The 24,666-nt window shown below is 43.7% G+C and overlaps 1 protein-coding gene across 1 annotated transcript; it reads right to left on the bottom strand.

Annotated features, from left to right (window-relative positions):
* Positions 1-2,131: 2,131 nt before the first annotated feature.
* Positions 2,132-7,461, bottom strand: LOC143981836 (mRNA decay activator protein ZFP36-like). The gene is made up of 2 exons (XM_077479969.1): positions 7,300-7,461; positions 2,132-4,717 (listed from the first exon to the last, which is right to left on the bottom strand). The coding sequence occupies exons 1-2, from the start codon at positions 7,333-7,335 to the stop codon at positions 3,812-3,814; spliced, it is 942 nt and encodes a 313-aa protein (XP_077336095.1). The 5' UTR covers positions 7,336-7,461; the 3' UTR covers positions 2,132-3,811.
* Between the last annotated feature and the right edge of the window lie 17,205 nt (positions 7,462-24,666).

The raw sequence follows: 24,666 nt of genomic DNA, 5'->3' as shown, positions 1-24,666 counted from the left end.
ACACACACACACACACAAGCATGCTCACACGCACACATACATGCATGCTCACACGCACACATACATGCATGCTCACACACACACATACAAGCATGCTCACACACACACACATACAGGCATGCTCACACACACACACACACACACACACACACACACACACACACACACATATAAAGACAAATACAGTAGATAGAATTATAAAAAAAAAAAAAAAAAAACGGCAGACATTTACCTCTGCTTTTCCTGCTGGGTACTGCACTCTAGGGGGGGACAAAGAGCACACACTGTGCTTTTACTTAGGCTAATGTGAGAACGGAGCTCCCCACGCAGTGCCGATTTCAGTTCGGCTGATGATCGGGGAGCTCCTGTCAGCCTCCCCTCCTATCGAAGAGTACAGGGGGCCCTCAAAGGCCCCCTGCAGCAAGGGGCCCGGTCGCCATGGCGATCTTGGCGACCCCTATAATTCCGCCACTGCTTCTAATCCATCCACTAAATAAAGTCCATGACTCAACACTGCCACAACCTCTCTATGCCATTACCAAAATATTTTTACGTACCCCTAAATGTGCTGACAAGCACCCCTGGCGGTACATGAATCCAAGATTGGAAACCTAGGGCAATCTGAAATTCCCTGGACCAACAATCCATGCTTTTATGTGTGAATGTATCAAGGGGTGACCAGCCTCTCCTCCAATCATAATGTGAACGACCTTTTCTCTAATTGAAATTTGTACACAGATGTCATTCCGTTGGATACTGCAGACCCCACTCCATGGAAGTTTTTGTTCAAGGGATCAAGGGACCCCATAGAGTTCACTTTGCTGGGATTTATGTATGGTTTTCATGGTCCCTTCTACTGGATTAGATGAATTGTTTTGCAGAAAAAAATATGGCCAGTTATAGATCTGTGTGAGATGGAGTAGAGATGATGCAGACCCTATAACAGGGCAGAGCAAATGAAAGCAAATAAAATACAGTTTGTATTAATACAGGTGGTCATTGGTAGCTATAACTTAGCTTTAAGTGGTATTAAACCCAAATGCAAACATTATATTGCAGCTTACCAATTCTTCGATGTGGCGGCTGCATTTGTTTTCTTTTTTAGGCTTTCTTTATTTAATTATCACCTGGTGATCCTGTCCATACTTCTGTTGCTTTTCAACAGAACAAGCTGTCCTGCATATGTAGTAGTTACAGGGTTGGGACAAACCATGTAACACTGAGAGGGGTGGTTACAATAGTCAGCTTTTTTTTTCATTTATTTAAAACTTTATCCCAAAAGGAACAAAACCCTTGACCCTTTCACGCAAGCGTTCTGATCGGGTCCGCCTGTCCATTTTTCAGGCGCACCCAATCAGAACCTTCACTGTTCTCTATAGAGTGGCAGGTATAAACAGACATGCGTCCGTTTACATGCAATCTGCAAAAAAACAGACAGATGGGGATTTCAGTCTATGAGACTAGATAAGATGGCGGTTGGGTGTAAATGGATAGTCAGTCTGTTGACATCTAACTGCCCACAGAGGAGAGCGGGCTGTATAAGCGGAGCAGACACAGATCTGTCATCTGCCTGCTCAGCAGATAGATTCTCTGCTGAGCAAGCGGGTTACAGCCGGAGTCTGCTCCATGTGGAAGGACCCTTACTGCTTAAAAATTGCTGGCTTTAATTTGTTGGTGTATTTAAATCTGCTACTAAATATAAGACCCCCCAGACTGACAATGCTGCTGTCCAAAGGGGTCTCAGTAGCTCCTTCATCCAGAGTGGGGAGCAGGGGGCACTCCAATACAGTAGGTGTGTTACTATCTGGATCACCAGGTGAAAACAGAGGGGTCATCAGTGAACGATAAACTTTTCAGAGGTACTTTTCTAAAGATATAAACATCACTGTTGGGTAATGTGAACATTTTGAGTCTTTTTAAAACCCAACTCAAGCTAAACTTGGGGAACTTGTATGCAGATCTGAAGTTGGCTTCAAGTCAGTTCTCTGCCCTGTGCTGCCCCACCTCCCACAAGGCCTCATTATGGATTGCTGAGGCGTGCACTTTGCATTCTTCTGCCAGTCCTTTTCATACATAAGGCCCATTGTCTTTGGTTTTACCCCATCCCAGCAAAAAAAAAAACAAGAGACTGTTATTATAATTCTTAATTTTATTACAGGTTCATTTATTTCACTTAAGTGATTACAAACGTATTTCTGACAAATATATATTATTTTCCAAATAATACAAAAAAAGATAAATATTACATATATAAAATTTGTTTGGTAAATAAATAGGACATAAATAGATACGTATATGTGTTAGCAGTAAACTCTTTGGATTACAACAATCAAGGTATTAATTACTATCAGATTCTTAATTTTTTTTTTTCATTATGACATTTTTTGCATAATCCACTTGATTTTAACTCCTTGACTGCCAGGCTGCATGATGCAGTCACTCATTGAGGTAAGAAGGCACGTTCTAGGGAAGTACTTAATGCATTGCAAGGTGTCATAATACAGAAATTGATAAAAAAATATTGAATATAATTATATATATATATATATATATATATATATATATATATATATATATATATATCTCAACTGAATGAAGCAGCCAATCAGGCATCTGCAACGTATTAAAGCAAAGTACAGTACCCTAAATTGGTATTGTAATTTGGTTGCTATAAATTGGTGCACTTTGTGCATCAATGACACAGTTGCAAATGACAGTAACTTGACTTGTAGCTGATTGGTCCACTTTACAACACATTTCTATGGCAAAGTTCTGAAATAATACATAACCTTGCTTATTATCTGTGTATCAAGCCAAAACCATTTAACACAATGAATCAGACATAGCTTGATGTCTTCCAGCGACATGCAAGGTCAACAAAAAGTAACGTATACTTATAAATATTTATAAAAATCTCTATATCCCTAATAAAAAATCATATATAACAACTGGCCAATACACAGTTAATAAATAGGCAACTTTGTTTCAGAAGATTGTGTTTTCAAAAAAATTGCTGGTGTAGCTGTCCCATTTTGTTTTTGAATATCAGGCAACTTGGAGGTCGGGGATTTATTTAACAATAAACCTACCCGACTGCTACAGGGCCCAGCGCCACTTTGGCAAACAAGCCAATAAGTGTATGAATCCACATTATACACAGTGTAGTGTATATAACCCAAGTAGTAGTGTATCTGTAGCCTACAGAATGATATTGTGGTGTTGTATTATAACACTGCAATGCATTGCAGGACCTACAAAAACATGAATATTTAAAAATTATTGCAGGAGTTCACAGGGGTATAAATTTGGGTTTTTCACAACCAAGATACTGGTCCACGCTGGTCCCATTCTCACAAGTTTAGGTCCAGCCCAAACCAGGGGCTTGAGACGAGGGTCAGTAAACATGCTAAATACCTTGCTTTGCTACATGATTCGGGGCCTCTTGTACAATAACACAGTAGAGGGAAGCCCTTACACAATATAATGGACCTGTTAGCTATGGAACCTTGCAGGTGCCCATATCTGAATAGTCTAACAACAGATATTCGTTTGGATGAGGGGAGGAGGGGTAATTTGTGCAAAAAGTTATGGTCTTTGAGCTACTCTGTAGCCTTCAACTGAGACCACTTAGTCCTGAGTATCTGCATTAAGGCACTTGGAAAAGAGTCTTGAGATTGTTCTCTTCTTAGGAGGTGGAGGAACTTCACAGAATGCCTTGCTTCTTATTAAAGACTCAACTGATGTGCTGGTCTGATCACCAGGCTGAAATAACAAAGATTGATCGGAAGCTTTTTTCCCAAGCTTTTCATGCTCAGTCAGAGACGGACAGCCTGTGGAAAATTGGCAATCTCTTGGTGGAAGTCACTTGACTTGACACCTCAAAGACGGGAGACTCTGACCCACTGCTATAGCACTCATTCTCGGTAAGAGAATTGGAGGAAGGTGTGCGGAAGAGTATAGAGTTTGCAAAGGGATCTTGAGGAAGGGTTCCAGCTCTTGAGCATCGACATGAGCAACAGCGAGAGCATGAGTCCATTCCTTTGAGGGTGGAAACATGGCTTCTGGTCTCAAGAGGAGCAGGAGAGAAAAGCATGTCTGTTGAAGGTGGTGGAGATACTGAAGCAGCTCTGGAGAATGAAGCAGGATCTGGGAAGCCTGGTAGTGGAGGTGACCCTCTTCGCACTGGTACACCAGTATAGCTGAGGCTCTGGCGCAGAACTTGCTGGTGGGGAGTTCCGTGCTCGGCTGGGTGGTGGATGAAGTTGCAGCGAGACCCATATGGACACTCTCCGTACAAGTAGAACTTGTGGCAATACTCTGTCTTGTACTTTGGGTGGCGGTTTGGCTCTCTCAGCTCCTGCTGCCCATGGGCAAACTGGCATTTGGAGCCGTACTTGCAGGTCCCCGTTTCTGAAAAGGTGCGACATAACTCTGTCTTGTAACGAGGTGAAGGAGCAGGGAGAGTAGGCAGGGGTGCCTTCAGTGGTGGGAACCCCGGAGGAGGAGGTAGTGCATTCCGGGGTCCTTCCGTAAGGCTAACTGACCGATCTGCTCTGAAGGGAGCACGAGGTGGTTCAAGATTCCAAGGGTCACCGCGAGAAGCCCAGCGAGTTTCATCATACAGTTCAGGAGCACAAGAGTGTCTCCTCTGAGGACTGGAGAAGCTGTGGTCATTGGCAGTTTCAAAGTCTTCTGAGAGGCTTAAATTTCGTAGGTTCTGTAGGTCAAACAAGACACCAGATTTAGAATATGGCCTAAACATATCGGCAAAAGACGTTATCCAACATTCTTTTAAAATAGGAACTTAACAACTCTATATGCATTGTTACTTAGAATGTTTGTGAAATGTCTTTGTTACACCATGTTCCGGAGTCAAAGGTCACATATAGAAGAACCAGCAACTTCCTCTAGAGGAAGAACAGATGGCTGTGTGCAAATATAAAGCACGCATCTGTGCTAATGCGGAAATGGTTATGTTTGGGTTGATGATATGAAAGCACTTAAGATATCGAAGAGCCACAATTTGGGTGGGAACTCAAAAACAGGAAGCCACAAGATCAGAGGCCTTTCATACTTTTTACTAAGCCAAAAAAGTGTCCTTAGAGCCAAAAAATGTTCTCTCTCTCTCTATAATAGACATACTGGATCAAGAGTAGGGCAAATACCCCAAAATTTTTATCATTTTGAAAAAAAAAAAAACTGGTTGCTATTGGAAAATGCTCTAGCTGTGCTCTAGCTTTGACAAAACAGACAAACAAGGACAGAAGTGGGTCAGATGCTCATAAGAACCAATTAGGATTAATCTGTCAAATTAAGGCATAGATTTGGTAATTCCACAGTGTAAGTTTTGTTGACTTATTTAGGTGTTGGCTTGTATCTCCTTGAAAAAAAAACGCATGGGATTTGCTTGCTATATAGGTAACACACATTTTCTTTAATCTAGCTTTCTTATATCAGGTTTACAATAAATACATAGCACACACAACCCTAGACAGAAATAGAGAGCTGGAAATGAGTACAGTAGAGGGTTATTTAAAAATCTGAAGCCTAGGTGAAAGCTTGAAGCAAAAAACAAGAGACAAAAAGACTACATAAGTTGCGTAAAGCCAGCCAGTCATAGGAGAGCAAATATTTGCAAGTTATGTGACCGGTTCAGGCCTCTCTTGCGACATTCTTCACCATGAAGGGCAACTCCCAAGAGATAACAAGCAGTTGCTAGCATTGAAAGGCCTTGTGATCCCTAAAAAAAAAAATGTTTGCAATGGCTTGTAAAATATTGCAACAGATTTTCTCTTTAGCAAAGAAACAGAGCAATCTTGTGTGGAAGATGAAGTCAAGAAAAAAGCTGTGGCAGATCATCTCTTGCTCCTGACATTCCTCCAGAGAAACTTGTTGGCCAAGTATACCCAAAGATGACCACATACATTGCAATCTGTTTGTACAACCTTTGAAAGATCTACCAACAACTATGCAGCTCAAAAGTCTTGGAGAGGGATTAGGTAGACCCCTATGACTGTTTGTATTTTGCTAAATCTAAAAAGGAGCCTGTATAGAGATTGAACAATCAAATTATTATACGCGTGTCCAGCTTTAGTAACAATGATTACAAAAACTTTTAAAGACCCATAGTAATGGATTAAAGGTAGATAGCCTTTATAAGATACAGTGTGCAGATGACAAGAACTGAGTGACGTGTAGGAACAGAGAGGTGGAGGGGGGCAGGAAGGTGAAGCGGGTTACAAAGATTAAGTTATACATAGGTTTACAAAATGATTGACAGCACAGTGGAAGATATGAGTGACAGATGGAACAAAAACTGATGTATACAGTCCTGGCGGGGAGAAACAACACGCCATTGGTGCTATGTTGTTTTGGTTTGGTTGGGCAATACAGATCAGAGCTTTAATGTCACCTGGCTGCAAATACAAACAGTTGCCTGGTAACAGACTGTAAGCCTTTAATTCCAGCGCACAGCTATAACAATGGCACACAAAATATCCCTAGCCCCTTTCTATTTATAACGCAATTGTAAAACACTCCTGCACTAAAGGAGTGGTGTATACAAAGAAAAGCCGATCGGCAGCTCTGGTACATCTCAAAAGCATTTAAGTAGTTAAAGAAAAACATGGAGCTATGTCTCAAGTTGTAGCTCGTCTGTTGTCCTTCTGCTAAGCATTAGATTTACCCCTGCGGTGAAAATGACAGCTGGAATCTGACTATTTGAATACGATTGAGTGCTCTGGGTCTAGACAAACACATTCTATTTTTATGCATAAGGATAATTGTCTGATAAAAAATAAAAATAAAATAGGACTTAACTAAAACCCATGCCTGATAAAATGATTTATGTCCCACCCTGTCGTCATTGCTTATCTACTTTCCCAGATGTACTTGTTTCTGTCTTCTAAGTTGACACCCATTGCCACATCATAAATTCAAACCAGCCTAAGCTCCCCCCCTGTCACTGCCATGTTCAGGGTCACCTTTATGTCCTCTTGACCTCCTGATTCCTAACAGTCTTCTAAATGCACAAAGTTATCTTTTCATCTCATATCCGGTATAAAGGTCCCACCCTGCCTGATCTCCTTTGTCAGTAATCAAGCCGGCATTAACAGCTCTACCACAAAGCAGTAAAGTTCTGTTAAAAGTCTCCAAAAGTATCTTTTTAAGTTTCCTGAAGTTCGAACATACACATTTCTAGGCCTACAACAAAAGACATATTTGTGCCCCATGTTTGTAAAAAAAACAAAAACAAAAACAAAAATTCTGCCCATAATGAATCACCCAAGCCTGTCTTACCTGATAAATAGTGCGAATATCAAGGATCGTGGACATATTGATCAGAACTAAGTGCCTGCTTCTCCGCCCAGTAATTTCTTTGAGCAGTTAGTGCTGTTCTCCTGAGCCGTAGGCTTATATATCCCCCAAGCCCCTCCTCCCTCATTGCTGTCATCTATGAGGTCATCCCCTTCAGGGTGAAGTCCACAAATATGCAGAGGAGGGAGGGGTAGTGTTAGCTAATCTTTCAAGCCAGGAAAACAAGTCAGTCTCCAGCCAAGTGTAAGAAAGGGGAGGAGAAAAAAAACTGATGGAGAGGAAAGGAGAAATCGAGAGGAAAATAGAAAAAAAAAAAGAAAACAGGAGAACAAGAGAGAAACCGAAGACAGGAGGGACAGAAAAAGATGGAAAGGGGTTAAAAAAAAGAGACAGGAGAGAGAGAAAAAACTAAGGAGTGAAAAGGAGGTGACAGAGGATAGTGGACAGGAGTAGAAAGAGGAGGAAGAGGAAGAGAGGGACAAGAAAAGAGAGGGAGAGAGAGAAAAGAGTATATGAGAGGAAAGGGCAAGGAGGACGAGAGAGAAGAAGCTGAAGGATGGAGTGGAGAAAAGAAATTAAGGAGAGAGGAGGAAAGGGCAAATGAGAAGACAGAGGTAAAGAGGATAGGAGAAAGAGAAAGATGAGGAGAATTGAGTAAGAAGAGGAAGGGAGAGAAAAAAGGGAAGAGATGAGGTAAAAGAAAAATTAGCAGAAATAGAGGACTAGAACAGAGAAGAGGAAAAGGTAAGGAGAACAAAGGAGAACAGAAAGAGGATGAGAGAACAGAGGTAAAAGGGAGAGCAGAAGAAAGGGGAGAAAATTGAGGAGAGAGAAAAGATGTGGATAGGAGGAGAGAGAAAAGAGGAAATAAAAGAGGAGCACTCAAAAAGAGAAGCTTGGAGACAAAGAGTGCAGAGAAGGAGAGACCGAATAGAAAAAGGGGGAGAGTGGGGCTGAAATGTATCTCCAGTCAACATTGATGCCACTTAAAGAATTGGTACTGGTTGGAAAAAGAACCTATCTAAGCTTCTTGACACAAAGTTCTTCCATATACCATGTGTACCCAGCGTTTTACAAAAACGTCATTTATCCAAGTGGGCACTTGGTCTACTCAGGATGCACTCCTTATGATGGCATTGAGCTGCATTATCAGAGAGGCAACCTAGACAGGAGACCAGGGTCTGGTGGGTGTACAAGGCCCAGCTACAACCCTACTGCAGTAAGCTAGGGGGATAGTGCAAGTAGCTAAAGCTGTGTACCTGAATGTCACTCCACACGGGAAGATGGACTTGTAGGGAGTTGATGTTTGATGCAGCCATTCAAGTACACACATTGAAAATGTAATGGCTTCTCTGTGTCTATTGCAATCCTAATTAGACCTAGGGCCCCAATCTGTTTCTTTGCTGACAGAGGAGCACTAATTTATCCTTTACTCTTCTACATAGCATAACTTGATGTAGCACTAACCCCCGAAGGAGCTGCTGGTTATTTTTGGGCTTACCGTTACCTTCCGCTTCTTCTTGTTGCACGTCTAGGGGATGTCCCGTGGTAGATGGCCCAGTAACTTGAGACTGACAATAGATCCACTTGAATGGATTTTATTTGCAAACTTCAACCACTGAACAGTCTTTTAACTTGGGATCAGAGGGTTGGGAAGGAATTCAGGTACTCTCAATGTCAAGGTCTATAAACGTTGAGGAACTTGCTTACTTTGACTGCATCCAGAGAATAGCCATTCGCAGCTGGATGAACATTCAGGTTGGACAGTCCCTTTCTCATAAGGCCTAGCAGCCAACAAGGTGCTTACTCAGGAACAAAGTTTTTGTCAGACGTTGTTACAGAACACGTAGGAAACTAAGCTGTAGAACACTTGTAGGATACCTGGATCTTTCAGCCTGCTTGGCGATATCCACAAGACTGGATTCTCTCAGTTACTTCAGCCTTTTCAGGCTTTTGTTAAGAAAAACAAACTCACTTGTGGTAATCTTCTAAAGAGTGCTCTTGGTAATGCTCAAAGTCCAATGGGTCTCTCCCGGACCGGAGACGGCACCCATCCACCTCAGAATCCTTCCTTAGTTTCCATGCCTTGGGCTAGCCAGCCCCGAGGCATTAAAGTTGGGTGGAACCGCACCCCAGGCCATAGCCTTCCTGGGGGCTGGTCAGGAGGACCAGGACCATGTAATCAGCACAGCATACTGGACCGGAACCCCGAACCACGCGACGTCTGCATCTTAAATACCCTCTCCCAGAGGGCACAGCGAGAGGGCACTCATACTGACCTGACTCCGAAAGAGAATAACTTAAGAGCCTGACCAGACCATAGTTCCACGCCTGCCACCAGAGACAGTGCCCCCCCCCCCCCCCCCCCCCGTGGCCAGGCTGAACATCTCACAGTCCAGTCAGACTGACACATAAGTCAAATTTAGACAAATAGACCGAAACCAAACTGTAGTTTGGGTAAAGTTTTAACTTTGAAAAACATAGTGCGTGCTCTTCAGGAGCCCACCGCTACATTGATTAAGCTGATTTGCAAGCATTTTGTTCCCTTTGTGTGATAGAAAACCATAATGAGCACAAGACACTCGTTATTGCCTGCTAGCACACAAAAAGGACCCACAATGCTTACAATCAGTTGCATGAATTTTTAATTTGTACACTGCTTCTTTTCCATATGAATTCTAGGCTATCCCTATCTACTTAGTTGAAAACAGCCTATCTCATACAGAGTTCAATAGCTCAAGCTGAAATTATTCACTTGAATGAGTCAGAGCAGTGACTCCTGCCCCTTCCTTGCTCTCCTCGGCTGCCTGTTTAGATTAAATGAAATAGCTACAGACTTGCTCTGTCCTTAGAAAACCCAATATATACTGTACATTTTGTATAATGGTTCACCCTCTATTCCCTTTTTTTGTATAATTCTTTTATTTGGTATCAAAAACATACAAACCAGAACAGAAGGGGAAATATCCAACATACATAATAATGTCCCAATAGAACACCTTGTATTTAAGGTATGTCCATAAAGCAGATATTCTTATGAATATTAGGGAAAAAAAGATATAAACATAATTTTTAAATAAGTAAAATAAAATAAAATTGACCCCTAAACCTTTATAGCATTGGAGAAAGAGAACAAAAATAATAACAAAAACAAATATAATAGTAAGAATGTGTAAAGAAAGGTTGTGTTTATTCACACCAAATTCATCCATGTGACTTTGTGCTTGCTTATCAGGAAATTGCACTGTCTGCACTGTGAACCACATCTAATTAATCTCTATGGTGACCACATGCTTGCTATACATGTTTACAGTCACAAAAGTGCAAAACTCCATGGTAGGGTAGAACATGGCTGTGAGATAGGAAGATTGATTAGATGTGGTTCATAGTGCAGTCAACAGGGGGTACTGGGGTAATCGAAGTATCTGCATCAAAAAGCATATTAAAAAATGTTCTGGTAAAAACAACCACTAGAGAATTGTAGGAGTATTCAATGGCTATGGGATGAAGTGCGGTGCATTTTGCATTCATAAATTTTAAAAAGGTAATTTGTCTATCCTTTTAAATATTAACAAGGAGATAACATTAGTTACACATTAAACATTAACTTAACTTGTGGTTGGAAACTTTGTAAATTGTATAAGCATTTACCTGTTAAATTAGGATGAACTCGAGTCATTTTGTCTGTACAATGTCAAATATAGCCTAAAGCCTAGTACACATGGGCCGAATGTCGGGCGACATCGGCCGGCTCGATAAAAACTAGCTGACATTCGGCCTGTGTGTATGGCAGCCGATTCGACAGAAGCCAGATGTTTGGCCAGCTTCTGTCAGGCGTGCATGCTGGAAAACCAGCAGCCGACTGCCTCCTGATCAGTGCTCTCAGCCAATGAGAGAGCTGACTAGAGTGTTCTGGTGGGGGGGTTGCCGCCCCCTGTAATAACACTTTAGCTTAGCGAGGGAGATCGCCGTACTAACAACAGGTTGTTAGTACAGAGGCTCCGACCAGAAACGACAAAAGAAAAACTGATAATGTGTACAAGGCTTTAGGCCACTTTCACATTTACCGTCAATTTAGCAATGCTTTTCGGGCCTCTATTGGGCTCTTTTAACCCCCGCTAGCAGCCGAAAATAGGTTAAAAGAGTTGCTGCCGAATCGCTTTGCATGTGCTTCGGCACTGCTGGCCATTGATTTCAATGGTAGGGGTTTTTGGGAGCAGTGTATTCACCGCTCCTAAACTGCCACAAAGATGCTGCTTTCAGGCCTTTTTTTAACGTCCCGCACGCACACCACTCCAGTGTGGAAGCACTCAGGTTTTCACACTGGAGTGACAGGAGAGGCTCTTTACAGGCACTATTTTTACTGTTAAAATGCTTGTAAAGCACCTCAGTGTGAAAGTGGCCTTAGAGAGACATTATTAGGACAAAATGAAATTGTCTCTTAAAAATAGCTCAATACCCCCCCTTACTCACCCCCTGCTGCATGAGTCCACCCTCAGTTAGCTCTGGTGTTGGAGTATGTCTGAGCTTGCCATCACTGTTATTCTCTTCCCAACATGACAGGGTTTGGGCCTAACAATTGTCTACTCTGGCCCAAGCATTGTCACATGTGTGAGATCAGATGAATCTTCATACCATACTCCATTAGCGCCACAACGTTTGGCTTTTGATAGACAGGGTAGGCAACAAAGGAGCATGGATTGATTAGTGCACCTTGCTGGGGATGGGCTCTCCTTAATAAGCAAAATTATAGCGTCTCTTTAAGTAATCTCAATTACCAAAGTCTTAAGTGATCCTACTACGCAGGTCCTTGTTTACATCCTGTTAAAGGCTGACAACACTCTTTTTCTGTCTCCTAACTTTCCTTCTGCTTTGACACACATGCATGGTCCACTTTGGTTACCATTAGGAAACCTGCTGAAAAAAGCAATGCAGTCATTGCTGGAGTGCATGCAGACAAGACGGGGCAACAAAGAGCCTACAGGAGATCAGCAGCACTTAGATGCAACAAAGAACGAAAAAAATAGTATTTTAGTTTTAGTTTTTGATTACATAGTGATTCTGGAAACTAACAATCTTTTAGCTGAGGTTTATATCTACTCTAAAACCAAGCTTCTGCTCAGCTCACCTCAGGGTAACAGAGTGACCTTTAGAGAGGAATCATTGGTCCAATGTTCTGGATCTGGGTAATGTAATGGCTCCTGGAGTGGAGTCAGCCTTATGTTCTAAAGCAAGGTAATGGAAAGACCTCTGGAGTGAAGTCAATCCTATGTTCTTGGTCAGGGTAGCAGAAAAACCTAGCCATTCTCAATCGGGGTTCCTCTAGAGGTTCTTGAGGGTTTCTTAAGAAGTAGGTGAATAACCTCCCATTTGATGGTGCCTGCATAGTTCCAGCACCAACACCATTTGGCAGAGCCAGCGGCATTACACCAGAGATCTTTTTAGCTGTCTGTAAAGCCTGGTGCACACGGAAAGGAAAAAAAACTGAGCAGCTCACTAGGAGGTCTCTGTACTAACTATTCAATGTTATTACATCGATCTCTCCACTGTGCTATTGTGTTCTGACAGTGGAAATGCCCCCTGCCAGAATACATTGCAGCTATTGGCTGAAAGTGCTGATCGGCTGCTGGTTTTCCTGCATGCTCATTTGATAGAAGCCAGTCGTGAGACCTGTACACTTGGGCCGAATGGTCGGTATCTAATGTACTGGCTGATTTTGGCCAATATTGGGCCCATGTGTGGCTTTAGGGTGACATTTGGACTAACAGAGCATGCTTGCACCCAACTCCCAAAGTATGGGGCATTTTTTCAAATGACTGCCAATAAATTGGTTTTAGCATAAGTTCCTATGACCTGGAAATAATTTAAAAGGGTTGAAAGGGTTCCCCTGGGATGAAAAGGTTGAGAAGGGCTTAAATTATCTCTAGGGTGGAATTAGTCCTCTGTGGCCAGCCTTATCATCTTGGCCATCCTTTTAAACATCTCTACATACTCTGGCACCCAATGATATTGAAAATCAGTTCCTTTTCATGGTGTCTTACTGTAAAGGATTTTAACTAAAGGCGTGTAAGCACTGCAAGCAGTGGTAAGTCTAAAGCTCTTCTTTTGCAGATACCGTTCATCTAGAATATGTTTTAAACTTGACAGGATTGCTTTAAGGCCTCATACCGCCTGGGCATTTAGTCCCTTGATAGGGTTGCTTTAAGGCCTCATACCGACTGGGCATTTAGTCCCTTGACAGGGTTGCTTTAAGGCCTCATACCGACTAGGCATTTAGTCCCTGTGCATGAGATCCCAGCCTCTTCATGTGGTTGGAGATGCACAGTACAGATATAATTCACAAATGAATGCAGCTCTGTAGTCATTTATACACTATTTAAAGTGGAACTTCACACAAAAGGGGTAGTTCCACTTATTTACATCCCCCCTGCCACATTTGCCACTTTTTGGGGGAGAGGGTATCTGGTTTTGATAGGTACCCACTTCTACTTCCCGTCAGATCGCTGGGACACATCACTGGTCCTGGAAGACTGCGGGACCTCTCACACAACACAGCTCGCGCATGTGCAGTAGGAAACCAGCTGTAAAGCCAGAAGGCTTCACTGCTGATTTCCCTTAGTCAAGATGATGGTGCCTGCAACCTAAGATCATTGAAGAATGGGCTCGGATGAGGACAACGTGGGATCCCTGGACAGGTAATGCCACATACACATGACTGGACTTTATGTCAGACTAGGCCCGATGGAATCAGTCCGTCGGACATTCCGACCGTGTGTGGGCTAATCCGATCGTTTTTCATTTAAAAAAATATGACGGACCTAGAAATAGAACATGTTTCAAATCTTTCCGATGGACTCAATTCCTATAGGGAAAACTGTTTGTCTCTATGCTGGTCCGACGGACCAAATAAGACGCAAGGGATGCTATTGGCTACTGGCTATTGAACTTCCTTTTTCAGTCCCGTCTTACGTCATCACGTTCAAAATGAACGGACTTCCGAACGTCCATTCGTGTGTGGGCAAGTCCGTTCATTTGGAAGTTCATTGGAACTCCGCCGAAAGTCTGACCATCAGACCTAGTCTGCCGGAAAGTCTGGTCGTGTGTACGCGGCATAAGTGTCCTTATTTGTAGCTGCTGACGTGGAATTTTTTGGGGGGGAAACTGGAGCTCCTCTGTAATGTATTTTTTAAATGCAAGCAGTGTAAGTACTCGATTTGACCTGGCATAAGCCTCTTGCAGTCCTTGTTCAGAAGGGCTGTAGTATTAGAGGAAGAAACAGTACAAAGAACCAATCAATTAATGTAAAGATAAGAAACATGCTGATAAGAGAAGTAAGTAGAATGACAGAGAGATGGGCTCATCACTGTGCTGCTTCTTATTTCACTATCCAGTCACAGGCTGTGGGCGGGTCCAGGATGAGCTGGGTTCATAGGAGGTGTATTGAATGTTGTTGGTTAACAGACTGACAGCATCTTGTGGTGGAAAAGAGGTACTGCAGGGGAGAGCTCTGGACTAAAAGTGAATATTCCAACAAAATCTGTTTTTATTTTATCTAAATTTTATGTTGTTATTTTTGGATGGAGTTCTGCTTTAAATGCTTGGCCTATAAGAGTAGTAATTAGTAGCACTGAGAGATTTCAGTAGCTTCTTGTTTTAAACAAAGAGCTGAGTTCTTTAAACTAGAAGTTTATGGAAGTTTTTGCAAATTAGGTTATTTATGCTTTTATAAATGAATGTGTTCAATAGAAGGACCATTGTTGTGTATTATTTGTGTACAACTGTTTACCAACATAGTGACACAACGCCCTGTTCTGCTTTCCGCATGAATTTTGAAATCATATTGCGTGTATTTGGGAAGTCAGGGCATTGCGAAATTTACAAGTTTATTTAATAACCTGAAGATATGGGAAAAAACGTGTCTGTGTCTGTAGCAACTGGAGATGTTTTCAATTGCAAATATATATTTGATTGGCTATTATAAGCAGCAAATTCTCATTCCAGGACCACCGACTCATATTTTCCATATTTCAAGTTGGGCACTGCTGTCTTAAGTGACAGTTGTAATGAAGCGCAACTATCATTTTAGCTGAGATGCTGTGAAGACATCTGGAAAGATTAAAGAGAGACCCCAACCTGAATGGCTGGGGCAACTGGGGGTGCCTCAATTGGCCAAGAAAAAAATTCCACCCCAACCACAGTTATAAGGGGTGCTTATATTTAGATACGTAGAATTTCATGTATGTTAAAAATAAAATTAATTTGATTAGCTGTTCATGTCTTATGTGTTTAGGTCATAATCATAATTTATGCTGCAATTCTCCATGTATTTTTTTAAAATTATACATATTTATTTTATTGAACCTGTAATTTTTATTCATAATAATAATAAGAAAAATATAAAAGAACAATATAAAAAAAGAAGAAGAAAAGAATAAAAATAATAATATTATTATTATTAATTTATGTTTTTTTTATTCCTTTATTATTAATTTTATACATACCCCTATGCATGCATAGTTCGCTTTAGGATTGCTCAAGGAATATAATTTTTTCCATCTATTATTTTTTTCCCACCCTTCATGGTTAGTTTTGGCCCTGATGAAGTGGGTGATGTCAGGTCCCTGAAATGTGTTGGATATCATACTCAATTAGTATTTGGATCCATCTCCATTGAGAATTTTGGCGGCATAACCCAGGGTTGCCGTTTTGACACCTTGGTGTGTGGAAGTTGCCTATCCACCAACCAGATGCCCCACAGGGGCCACACCAACACAAAAGTACCAGCAATTGGGACATAAAACGATCATCGTCTTTAGCTCCAGGTTTCGGTGCTATTGATATACCACCCCCATTGCAATGATAAGGTGTGATAGCAACATCTGGCGTCTCACACCCCCTCTATTCACATTCAGAACCTTCTCAAAGTACCCCTTCATAATCTTGATGGCCATTCTCGATGACTGAGCCATGTCCATTCACTATATCTCTCTGTGGCAGCAGTGATCCCTGAAAACTGGTCTGCTGATTAGTAAATTATATGTAAGGCCAATCACCAATATGTAAGCTTTACCATGATCATATGATTTCAAAAGTCATTATCAATATATAAAAATGGAGCTTTCATTGCTATAAATGTTTTTTGTTCAGGCGCTTCCAGGTTTATGGTGACAACACTCTGCACCTGTCTTCCAATTGTGCTTATGTGTTGTCACCTCGTCATATGGGCCTCCAGTGGAAACCACACATGACATACATTATGCAAACATAACCCACAGCTGTCGCCATCAGAGAACTCACCAATGCCATGTAGACATCACTAGAGTGCCTGTAGACCGGAAGTGACTGTAGGCAATCAGTAGCATCGAGAAACAACGAAGGACAACAAAAGTGACGATAGGGATTTAATTTGAAAAAATTGCAAATATTTAAGAAACACAGTGCTTTTGGAAAATAAATGTCATTCAGTTAAGGTTTCCATCTACTTTAAGATATGAAAAAATGATTTTTTGTTTTTTTACCCAAAGGGATGTATAGTTTCTAAAATTATGCATAGCCGTGTAAGTGACAAGCAGAGCTTAGTGGAATTATTTTTTAGGCACAGCAACCTTTCTAGAAGGAAACATACGTAGCTGTTTATATAGGCAGAGCACTGTACGATCTTCCGGGAAAGTGCTTATTTTCAGTAAGGACTGAGGGAGCTGCAATCAGATCCTGTAGACAGAGGACCACAAGTACTAGGGAGTTCTAGCATGTAGGGTGTGTGCTTCCTGGAAATCGAAGGATTGAGACATACAAGCCTGTTACACAACTGTGCTGCGTCGTGCTCTGCCAAGCCAAACATGGAAGTGGCCCTCCCAGTATGTGTATAAGAGGGACGGGCATTCTGCTAAAAAGTACATCCGTTTTTTTTTAAGGGAAAAGCTCACATCACAGAGCTGCTTAGTCTAAAGGAATGACTTTGGCCTGTAGGCTATAAACCATCCCAGATAACACAGACCAAAGCACTTAGGTGATTATTGAGTGTGTCAAAGAGGAGCAAGATTAAACGAGCTATTATATAATGAGTTCAAAGTCCTGGGTACCTAAGCTATAGGCAGATCATAAAAGTGTAGAGCTACCCCCACAGGAGCTTCTGTAGCTCAACAGGTTCTTTCCCAAATTTGGTTGGGTGGGTGGTCACAGTACCACTCATGGAGCAAATTTTGTCCGGTTCATCAGGAACCCTCTAAAATTTCCACTTTGAATGGTCAGTCCAACTTTGGCCAATGACACCCAACATAGGATTAAAACCAACTTTTCCTTCAAATGTCTGGGCATTTTTTCCCCATTAAATATCTAAGCAATAAGTTGCCACACAAAACTCACTACTTTTCTCACGAAAATACGACCCCCTCCCAGAACAAAGATGAAAAACCACCTTGGAAGAAAAAGTGATTTTCCAGGGTGGTGAGATATAACATAATTAAACAATATATAATACCTCAGATCCTCCACCCACTCTAGATAATTGCAATTCACCTCCTTCAAACCTTCAAATTCATACAATCGACACCTACACATTTTTATGGTGCTCAAAACAGGCCCAAACCACGCCATCCTCCATAGGCTAAAAAACTTTTGTGGAATGTCACTCCCAGACATTAAACTGTACTAAATAGCGATCCACACAAGTTCTTGACTGGTGCAGACATAGCTCTACCAGGAAGTGAATCTCCCCAGAACAATGTGCCTTCCCATCAACAATGAACATGCTCCCCTGGAGCCTGGAGCTCCCATTGCCAGAACTTTTCAAACACCCCACTATAGCTCCCAACTGGCCTGCCATTACCAGCTACACACCCCCTCTTCTTCCCCCCCTTTTTCCCCATCAGGTTGACATCTAATCAGATGTTCCATTACCTTGACCTCCCACTACTTGGGTAAGTCTGTTCCGCAGCCCCCCTATTTAGTACTGCATGACTCAGTTTAAACACAAATGCATTTCCAGTGGGCTGGCTAAACACTCTCTCTCAATTCCTAGATACAAGGGAAAGAGATGTCAATATAACCTTTTCACCCACTGTCTATTTTAAAATGTTAACCTTCTCCTACAAATCTTATATAAGTAACAGGTATCAGGAATCTGGCTATTAAAGTGTTACCCATGGGAAAAGAACCTCAAACCTGTTGCACTCCATCTACCGCTCCCTCCCAGACCCCATTTGGTGGTGTGGCTTCTCTCTGGGGTGGTGGGGGGCATGCTTCACATCTTCTTGTCCTGTCCAGCCCTCTAGACTTTCTGGACCTGGGTCCACACCATCAGCTAAAATTCATTGATCACTCAATACCAAAGGAACCAGTTTTTTCCTTTCTTGCCTCAATGCTTTGCTCCATAAAACAAACATAAAATCTGTACAGATCTACATGGTCAATGCAGCAAGCTCATGTATCCCCACATTTTGGAAAAGCCTGTAATGTAGGTACATTACAGCAATGGCTCTGCTACACTGATGATATCAAACAAATGGAGGACGTTACCAGCTTTATTACAAGACCAACTCAAAATTATGGACCATCTAGCTCTACTGGATAACCTTCTTTACAAGTGATTACAGATACCACCTTACCAACCCAGTCACCTTCTCTGTATCTAGCTGATAATGCCACCTGAGTCCCTTTTTTACAATGCTCACCCTCTGGCTGACGTTCCATATAATTCCCCATCCTCTTCCCCCTCCCCTATCCTCCCCCACGCCCATCAATACCTTCCCTCCACCTTCAGTTCAACAGTAGGGTTCCTTGGCTACCAGTGTGCCCTCGCTCCAAACCTTTCATTCAATTCTCATTTTGACTCAATTTCAACCCCTTTTTCACTCTGTTTGTGAGGGTGGCATCTATCCTTAACCCCAACATCAGATTCTCTCCCCCGCTGTACTAGTTTCCTCTCTTGGCCAGGTCCATTCATTGTTAGAATGAAAGCTGAAAAGCTTTCTGAAAGCTCATGCTGTTCAACTTGGTCAAACTAATGCCGCGTACACACGATCAGATTGTCCGGCGTCCTTAGTCCGCCGAAACGCATTTCAGCGGACAATTCGATCGTGTGTGGGCTTCAGCAGACTTTTCCAGCGTCAAGTCCAGCGGACTAAGAAAGTATTTTTGCACTCCAATCTTCCCGTCGGACTTTTCAGGTTTCAGCGGACAATGCGTTCATCAGTATGCTAGTATGGTGGACTAAGAATGACGCATGCTCAGAAGCAAGTACGAAAAAGGAAGCTATTGGCTACTGGCTATTGAACTTCCTTTTTCTAGTCCCGTCATATGTGCTGTACGTCATCGCGCTAGCAAACGCCGGACTTTCTGTGTGTCCGTGTGTGGCCAAGTTCGTTCGGTAGAAAGTCGGCCGGACTATCCGCCGGATTGTTTGCCGGACTAAGTACGCCGGACAATTCGCTCGTGTGTACGCGGCATTACAAGCACATCTTACCCTCATACACAACTTCAATTTAAGTCATGTATCAATAATCTGTATATAGAATATTATGGCCTGGAAAGCCAATTCAGGTGACTCCAGCACATCATCTGACTTTTTAAATGTACACTTTATTCCAGCCATTCTCAACCTTTTCAACACAGAGGAACCCTTGAAATAGTTCTCCAGTCTTGGGAAACCCCTGCTAAAAATTTGAAATCTACAACTCATGATACAATAGTGTGATGGTCAGTGGGAAGAATGGTCCTTACACTTGTGGTGATTGGGAAGAATTACCTCCTTACAGATAGCTAAAAAGATTAATGGTGTCGGTGGGAACTTATCAGAGAGGCAGAAATGGCCTAATGCTGAAGGAACCCCTAGCAGCCTCTGGAGGAACCCTAGGTTTCCACGGAACCCTGGTTGAGAATCACTGCTTTAAAAAATATGATTACTGTACACTCTATTACTGTTGGATGCTGCTTTCAAAAATGTATAACATGCAACTGCACCTCAGAAAACAATGAAGAGGTGTGAGTGTAGACTTGTAGATGTAAACCCTAACTAGAGGGCATTAAGTTTTCTATGTGGATCACAAACAACTGAGTTTACAATACTTGTCTTTTCTTTTCATTCTTTGTTGCATCCCAGAGCTGCTGATCTCTTGAAGGGTCTATGCAACCACTTTCTGTTCACATGCATGCACTCTAGTGACAGTAAATGGTTTCTCTAAGTCCTTGTACACACGGCCGGACATTCCGACAACAAAATCCGTCGGATTTTGTCCGAAACTTGTGTTGCATACACACTGTCGGACAAAGTTGTCGGAAAATCCTATTGTACATAACGTGATGACATTATTTCGTTACGACGGGACTACGTTCAGGCTAGTAGCCAATAGCTTTCGTCTAGGAATTTGATCTGAGCTTGTGTGGCACTTTGTCCGATCGGAATTCTCTACACACAATCGGACAAAGTCCGATCGGATCATGTTGTCGGAAAGTTTTATAGCCCAGCTCTAAAACTTTGTCCGTCGGATATTCCGACGGAAACAGTCCGATGCAGCCCACACACAGTCGGATTATCCGACAACACGGTCCAATCGGACATTTTCCGTTGGAATGTCCGACCGTGTGGCTTAGGGAGGATTTGTTGATGGTAGCCATAGTAGACCATACCTGCACAATGTGTGTTGGAAGTTCCACTTTCATATATGTTTTACAACGTACCACATTGTACAGTATTATAGTACCCTGCGTTGTAGTGCACTGCTTTGACAACAATGAAGTAGGTACTTTTTTTGGTCCATTGCGGTGCATTAGAAGCTCTGCTTACCCATTACATCAGACCACGCATTTGTAAATGTCTCCATTGGAATCCTGTGTAACAAGGTAGGCGCACAAATGAGAGACAGGGAAAGGGTATTGTCACCCTGTAACAGGAAGTACCTAAACAAGGACTTTCATGGCAGAATCAACAGGTATTGTTTTAATAAAAGCTGCAGATTTTATATGAGATTTTAATGATTTGGGTTACATACACTTCGAAAAAAACACTTCATATTCCTGATATGTGCCTGCTGTACCATGTACTTGTATGAAAAAGTATCCTGTTCTCCTTGTATTGCTTCCTTTATGTGAAATCCCTGGTATTCCAGCTAGTCCTCTTGCTTTCCTATTAAAAAACTGACCACACTAAGCAGGAGAGCACATCATGGTCAGTTCTCTAGCTATGCTGGAAACGCAGTCTACTTTCCGTCAGTGATCAGTCCTGACACTCCTCCGCTGCACAGCCATTCACTGGGAAGCTCAGTATGATGCTGCTTCTCCTCCCCCCCAGCTCTTATGCAGCTGAGGGACAAACAAAGGGAATGTGATCAATTATAAAAAAGGGAAAAAGGATATTTATAATTTTTTTTTCTTTTTTTTATCTATACAAAAATGTTGTGTATTTCATTTCCTTTTTAAACGGAATGGGTTGTTTTACAAGGTGATCATTTACAATCACTTTAAGGTAGTTTATGCCCAAGTATAGATTTTTTTATATGAATTAAAAAAATACAGATAACAAACTCCACCTAACACACTCTTGTATTTTGCTGTCAATGAAATATGATTTAAGAGCTGACTATCGTACAGAACATACTGAACTTTTTCTACAAGAATAGAGACATCTGGGAATTTTACAATTGCAAAAGTAAAAATCCATATCCGTCACATACCTAAGAACTGCATTGTTCTAATGTTCCAAGTCTAGAGAATTCACCTTTATATAGACATCCATGTGGAATTAAATCTTCATGTGAACCAGCTGCACAATGAATTGCAAGTCCTTCCAAAGAAAAAAATTTAATTACATTTGAACAAATATATGAATTTTAGAAATGATCAAGTTATGATTAGAAGAAAGGTGATAATATTTCAAAACAAATAGTTGATCATCTGTCTGAAACTTAGGCCACGTACACACGGGCGGACTGTTCGCCCAACCTTGTCCGCTGAACAGTGTTTGGGCGGACAGTCCGCTCGTGTGTGGGCTTTCAGCGGACAGTTTCAGCGGACAGTTTGACGGACAAAGTCTTTCGGAAATTCCGAAAAACTGTCCGCTGAAACTGTGTTTGAGCGAACAGTCCGCCCGTGTGTAGGCTACTTTCGAAATGAGCAAACTGTTCCCGCTCGGAGGAAAGTCTGCTCATTTCGAGCGCGTGTGAAGGTAGGCGGGGCTCGCGACGGAGACGTCGCGGGCTCCGCCGCCTGGAATGGGCTTAAAGGGGAACCCCAACGCCGAAAAAAATCGGCGTGGGGGTTCCCCCAAAGTCCACAACAGACCCTTGTCCGAGCACGCTACCCGGCCAGCCAGGAAAGGGGGGCGAGCGAGCGCGCCCCCCCTCCTGAGCCGTACCAGGCCGCGTGCCCTCAACATGGGGGGGTGCCTTGGGGAAGGGGGGGCCGCGCGGCCCCCCCACCCCAAAGCACCTTGTCCCCATGTTGATGAGGACAAGGGCCTCTTCCCGACAACCCTGGCCGTTGGTTGTCGGGGTCTGCGGGCGGGGGGCTTATCGGAATCCGGGAGCCCCCTTTAAGAAGGGGGCCCCCGGATACCGGCCCCCCACCCTATGTGAATGAGTACGGGGTACAATGTACCCCTACCCATTCACCTGTGAAATAAAGTACAAAAAAAAACACAACACAGGGAAAAAATATTTTATTGCACAGCTCCGGGGGTCTTCCGTCTTCGGGGGTCTTCTCGCCGGACTCCTCCGCTATCTTCGTGTAGCTCTTTTGCTAGCGGAGGAGTCCGGCTTTCTTCCTCCCCGCCGCCGGCCTCTTCTCCCGACTTCGGGGGTCTTGTCCCCCTCTTCGGTTCTTCTGCCGGGCCACCGCGCCTTCTTGTAGCTCTTTTGCAGGCGGTGGCCCGGTCTTCTGTCGCCGCTGCCTTCCGTTCTTCTGTCGCCGCCTTCGGTTCTTCTGCCGGGCCACCGCCTGTAAAAGAGCTACAAGAAGGCGCGGTGGCCCGGCAGAAGAACCGAAGGCGGCGACAGAAGAACGGAAGGCAGCGGCGACAGAAGACCGGGCCACCGCTGTCGCCGCTGTCGCTGTCGCCGTCGCCGCCTTCCGTTCTTCTTCTTCTTCTTGTTCTTCTTCTTCTTCTTCTCCAGGAGATGTTGACACGTCGCTCTCTCCGGCCGGAATGCCAGAGCCGCGCTGTGCGGTCACTTATATAGTGACAATGGGGCGGGGTCACATGGTATATGTCACATGGGTTGGTCACATGGTGACCCCGCCCCCTTACGATGTCATAGTCCCCATGTGACATCAACCCATGTGACCAACCCATGTGACATATACCATGTGACACCGCCCCATTGTCACTATATAAGTGACCGCACAGCGCGGCTCTGGCATTCCGGCCGGAGAGAGCGACGTGTCAACATCTCCTGGGGAAGAAGAAGAAGAACAAGAAGAAGAAGAAGAACGGAAGGCGGCGACGGCGACAGAAGACCGGGCCACCGCCTGTAAAAGAGCTACAAGAAGGCGCGGTGGCCCGGCAGAAGAACCGAAGGCGGCGACAGAAGAACGGAAGGCAGCGGCGACAGAAGACCGGGCCACCGCCTGCAAAAGAGCTACAAGAAGGCGCGGTGGCCCGGCAGAAGAACCGAAGAGGGGGACAAGACCCCCGAAGTCGGGAGAAGAGGCCGGCGGCGGGGAGAAAGAAAGCCGGACTCCTCCGCTAGCAAAAGAGCTACACGAAGATAGCGGAGGAGTCCGGCGAGAAGACCCCCGAAGACGGAAGACCCCCGGAGCTGTGCAATAAAATATTTTTTCCCTGTGTTGTGTTTTTTTTTGTACTTTATTTCACAGGTGAATGGGTAGGGGTACATTGTACCCCATACTCATTCACATAGGGTGGGGGGCCGGTATCCGGGGGCCCCCTTCTTAAAGGGGGCTCCCGGATTCCGATAAGCCCCCCGCCCGCAGACCCCGACAACCAACGGCCAGGGTTGTCGGGAAGAGGCCCTTGTCCTCATCAACATGGGGACAAGGTGCTTTGGGGTGGGGGGGCCGCGCGGCCCCCCCTTCCCCAAGGCACCCCCCCATGTTGAGGGCACGCGGCCTGGTACGGCTCAGGAGGGGGGGCGCGCTCGCTCGCCCCCCTTTCCTGGCTGGCCGGGTAGCGTGCTCGGACAAGGGTCTGTTGTGGACTTTGGGGGGACCCCACGCCGATTTTTTTCGGCGTTGGGGTTCCCCTTTAAGCCCATTCCAGGCGGCGGAGCCCACGACGTCTCCTTCGCGGGCCCCGCCTACCTGTACACGCGCTCGAAATGGGCGGATTTGCCTCCGCCTTACGTGGGCGAGTCCGTTCATCTCAAAAGTTGAGCGAACTGTTTGGCAAACAGTTCA

Source organism: Lithobates pipiens, unplaced genomic scaffold (assembly GCF_037356315.1).
Source record: "Lithobates pipiens isolate NorthernLeopardFrog02 unplaced genomic scaffold, aLitPip1_a1.2 Scaffold_1, whole genome shotgun sequence".
Classification (NCBI taxonomy): Eukaryota; Metazoa; Chordata; class Amphibia; order Anura; family Ranidae; genus Lithobates; species Lithobates pipiens.
This window is presented reverse-complemented; position numbering and strand designations above follow the sequence as displayed.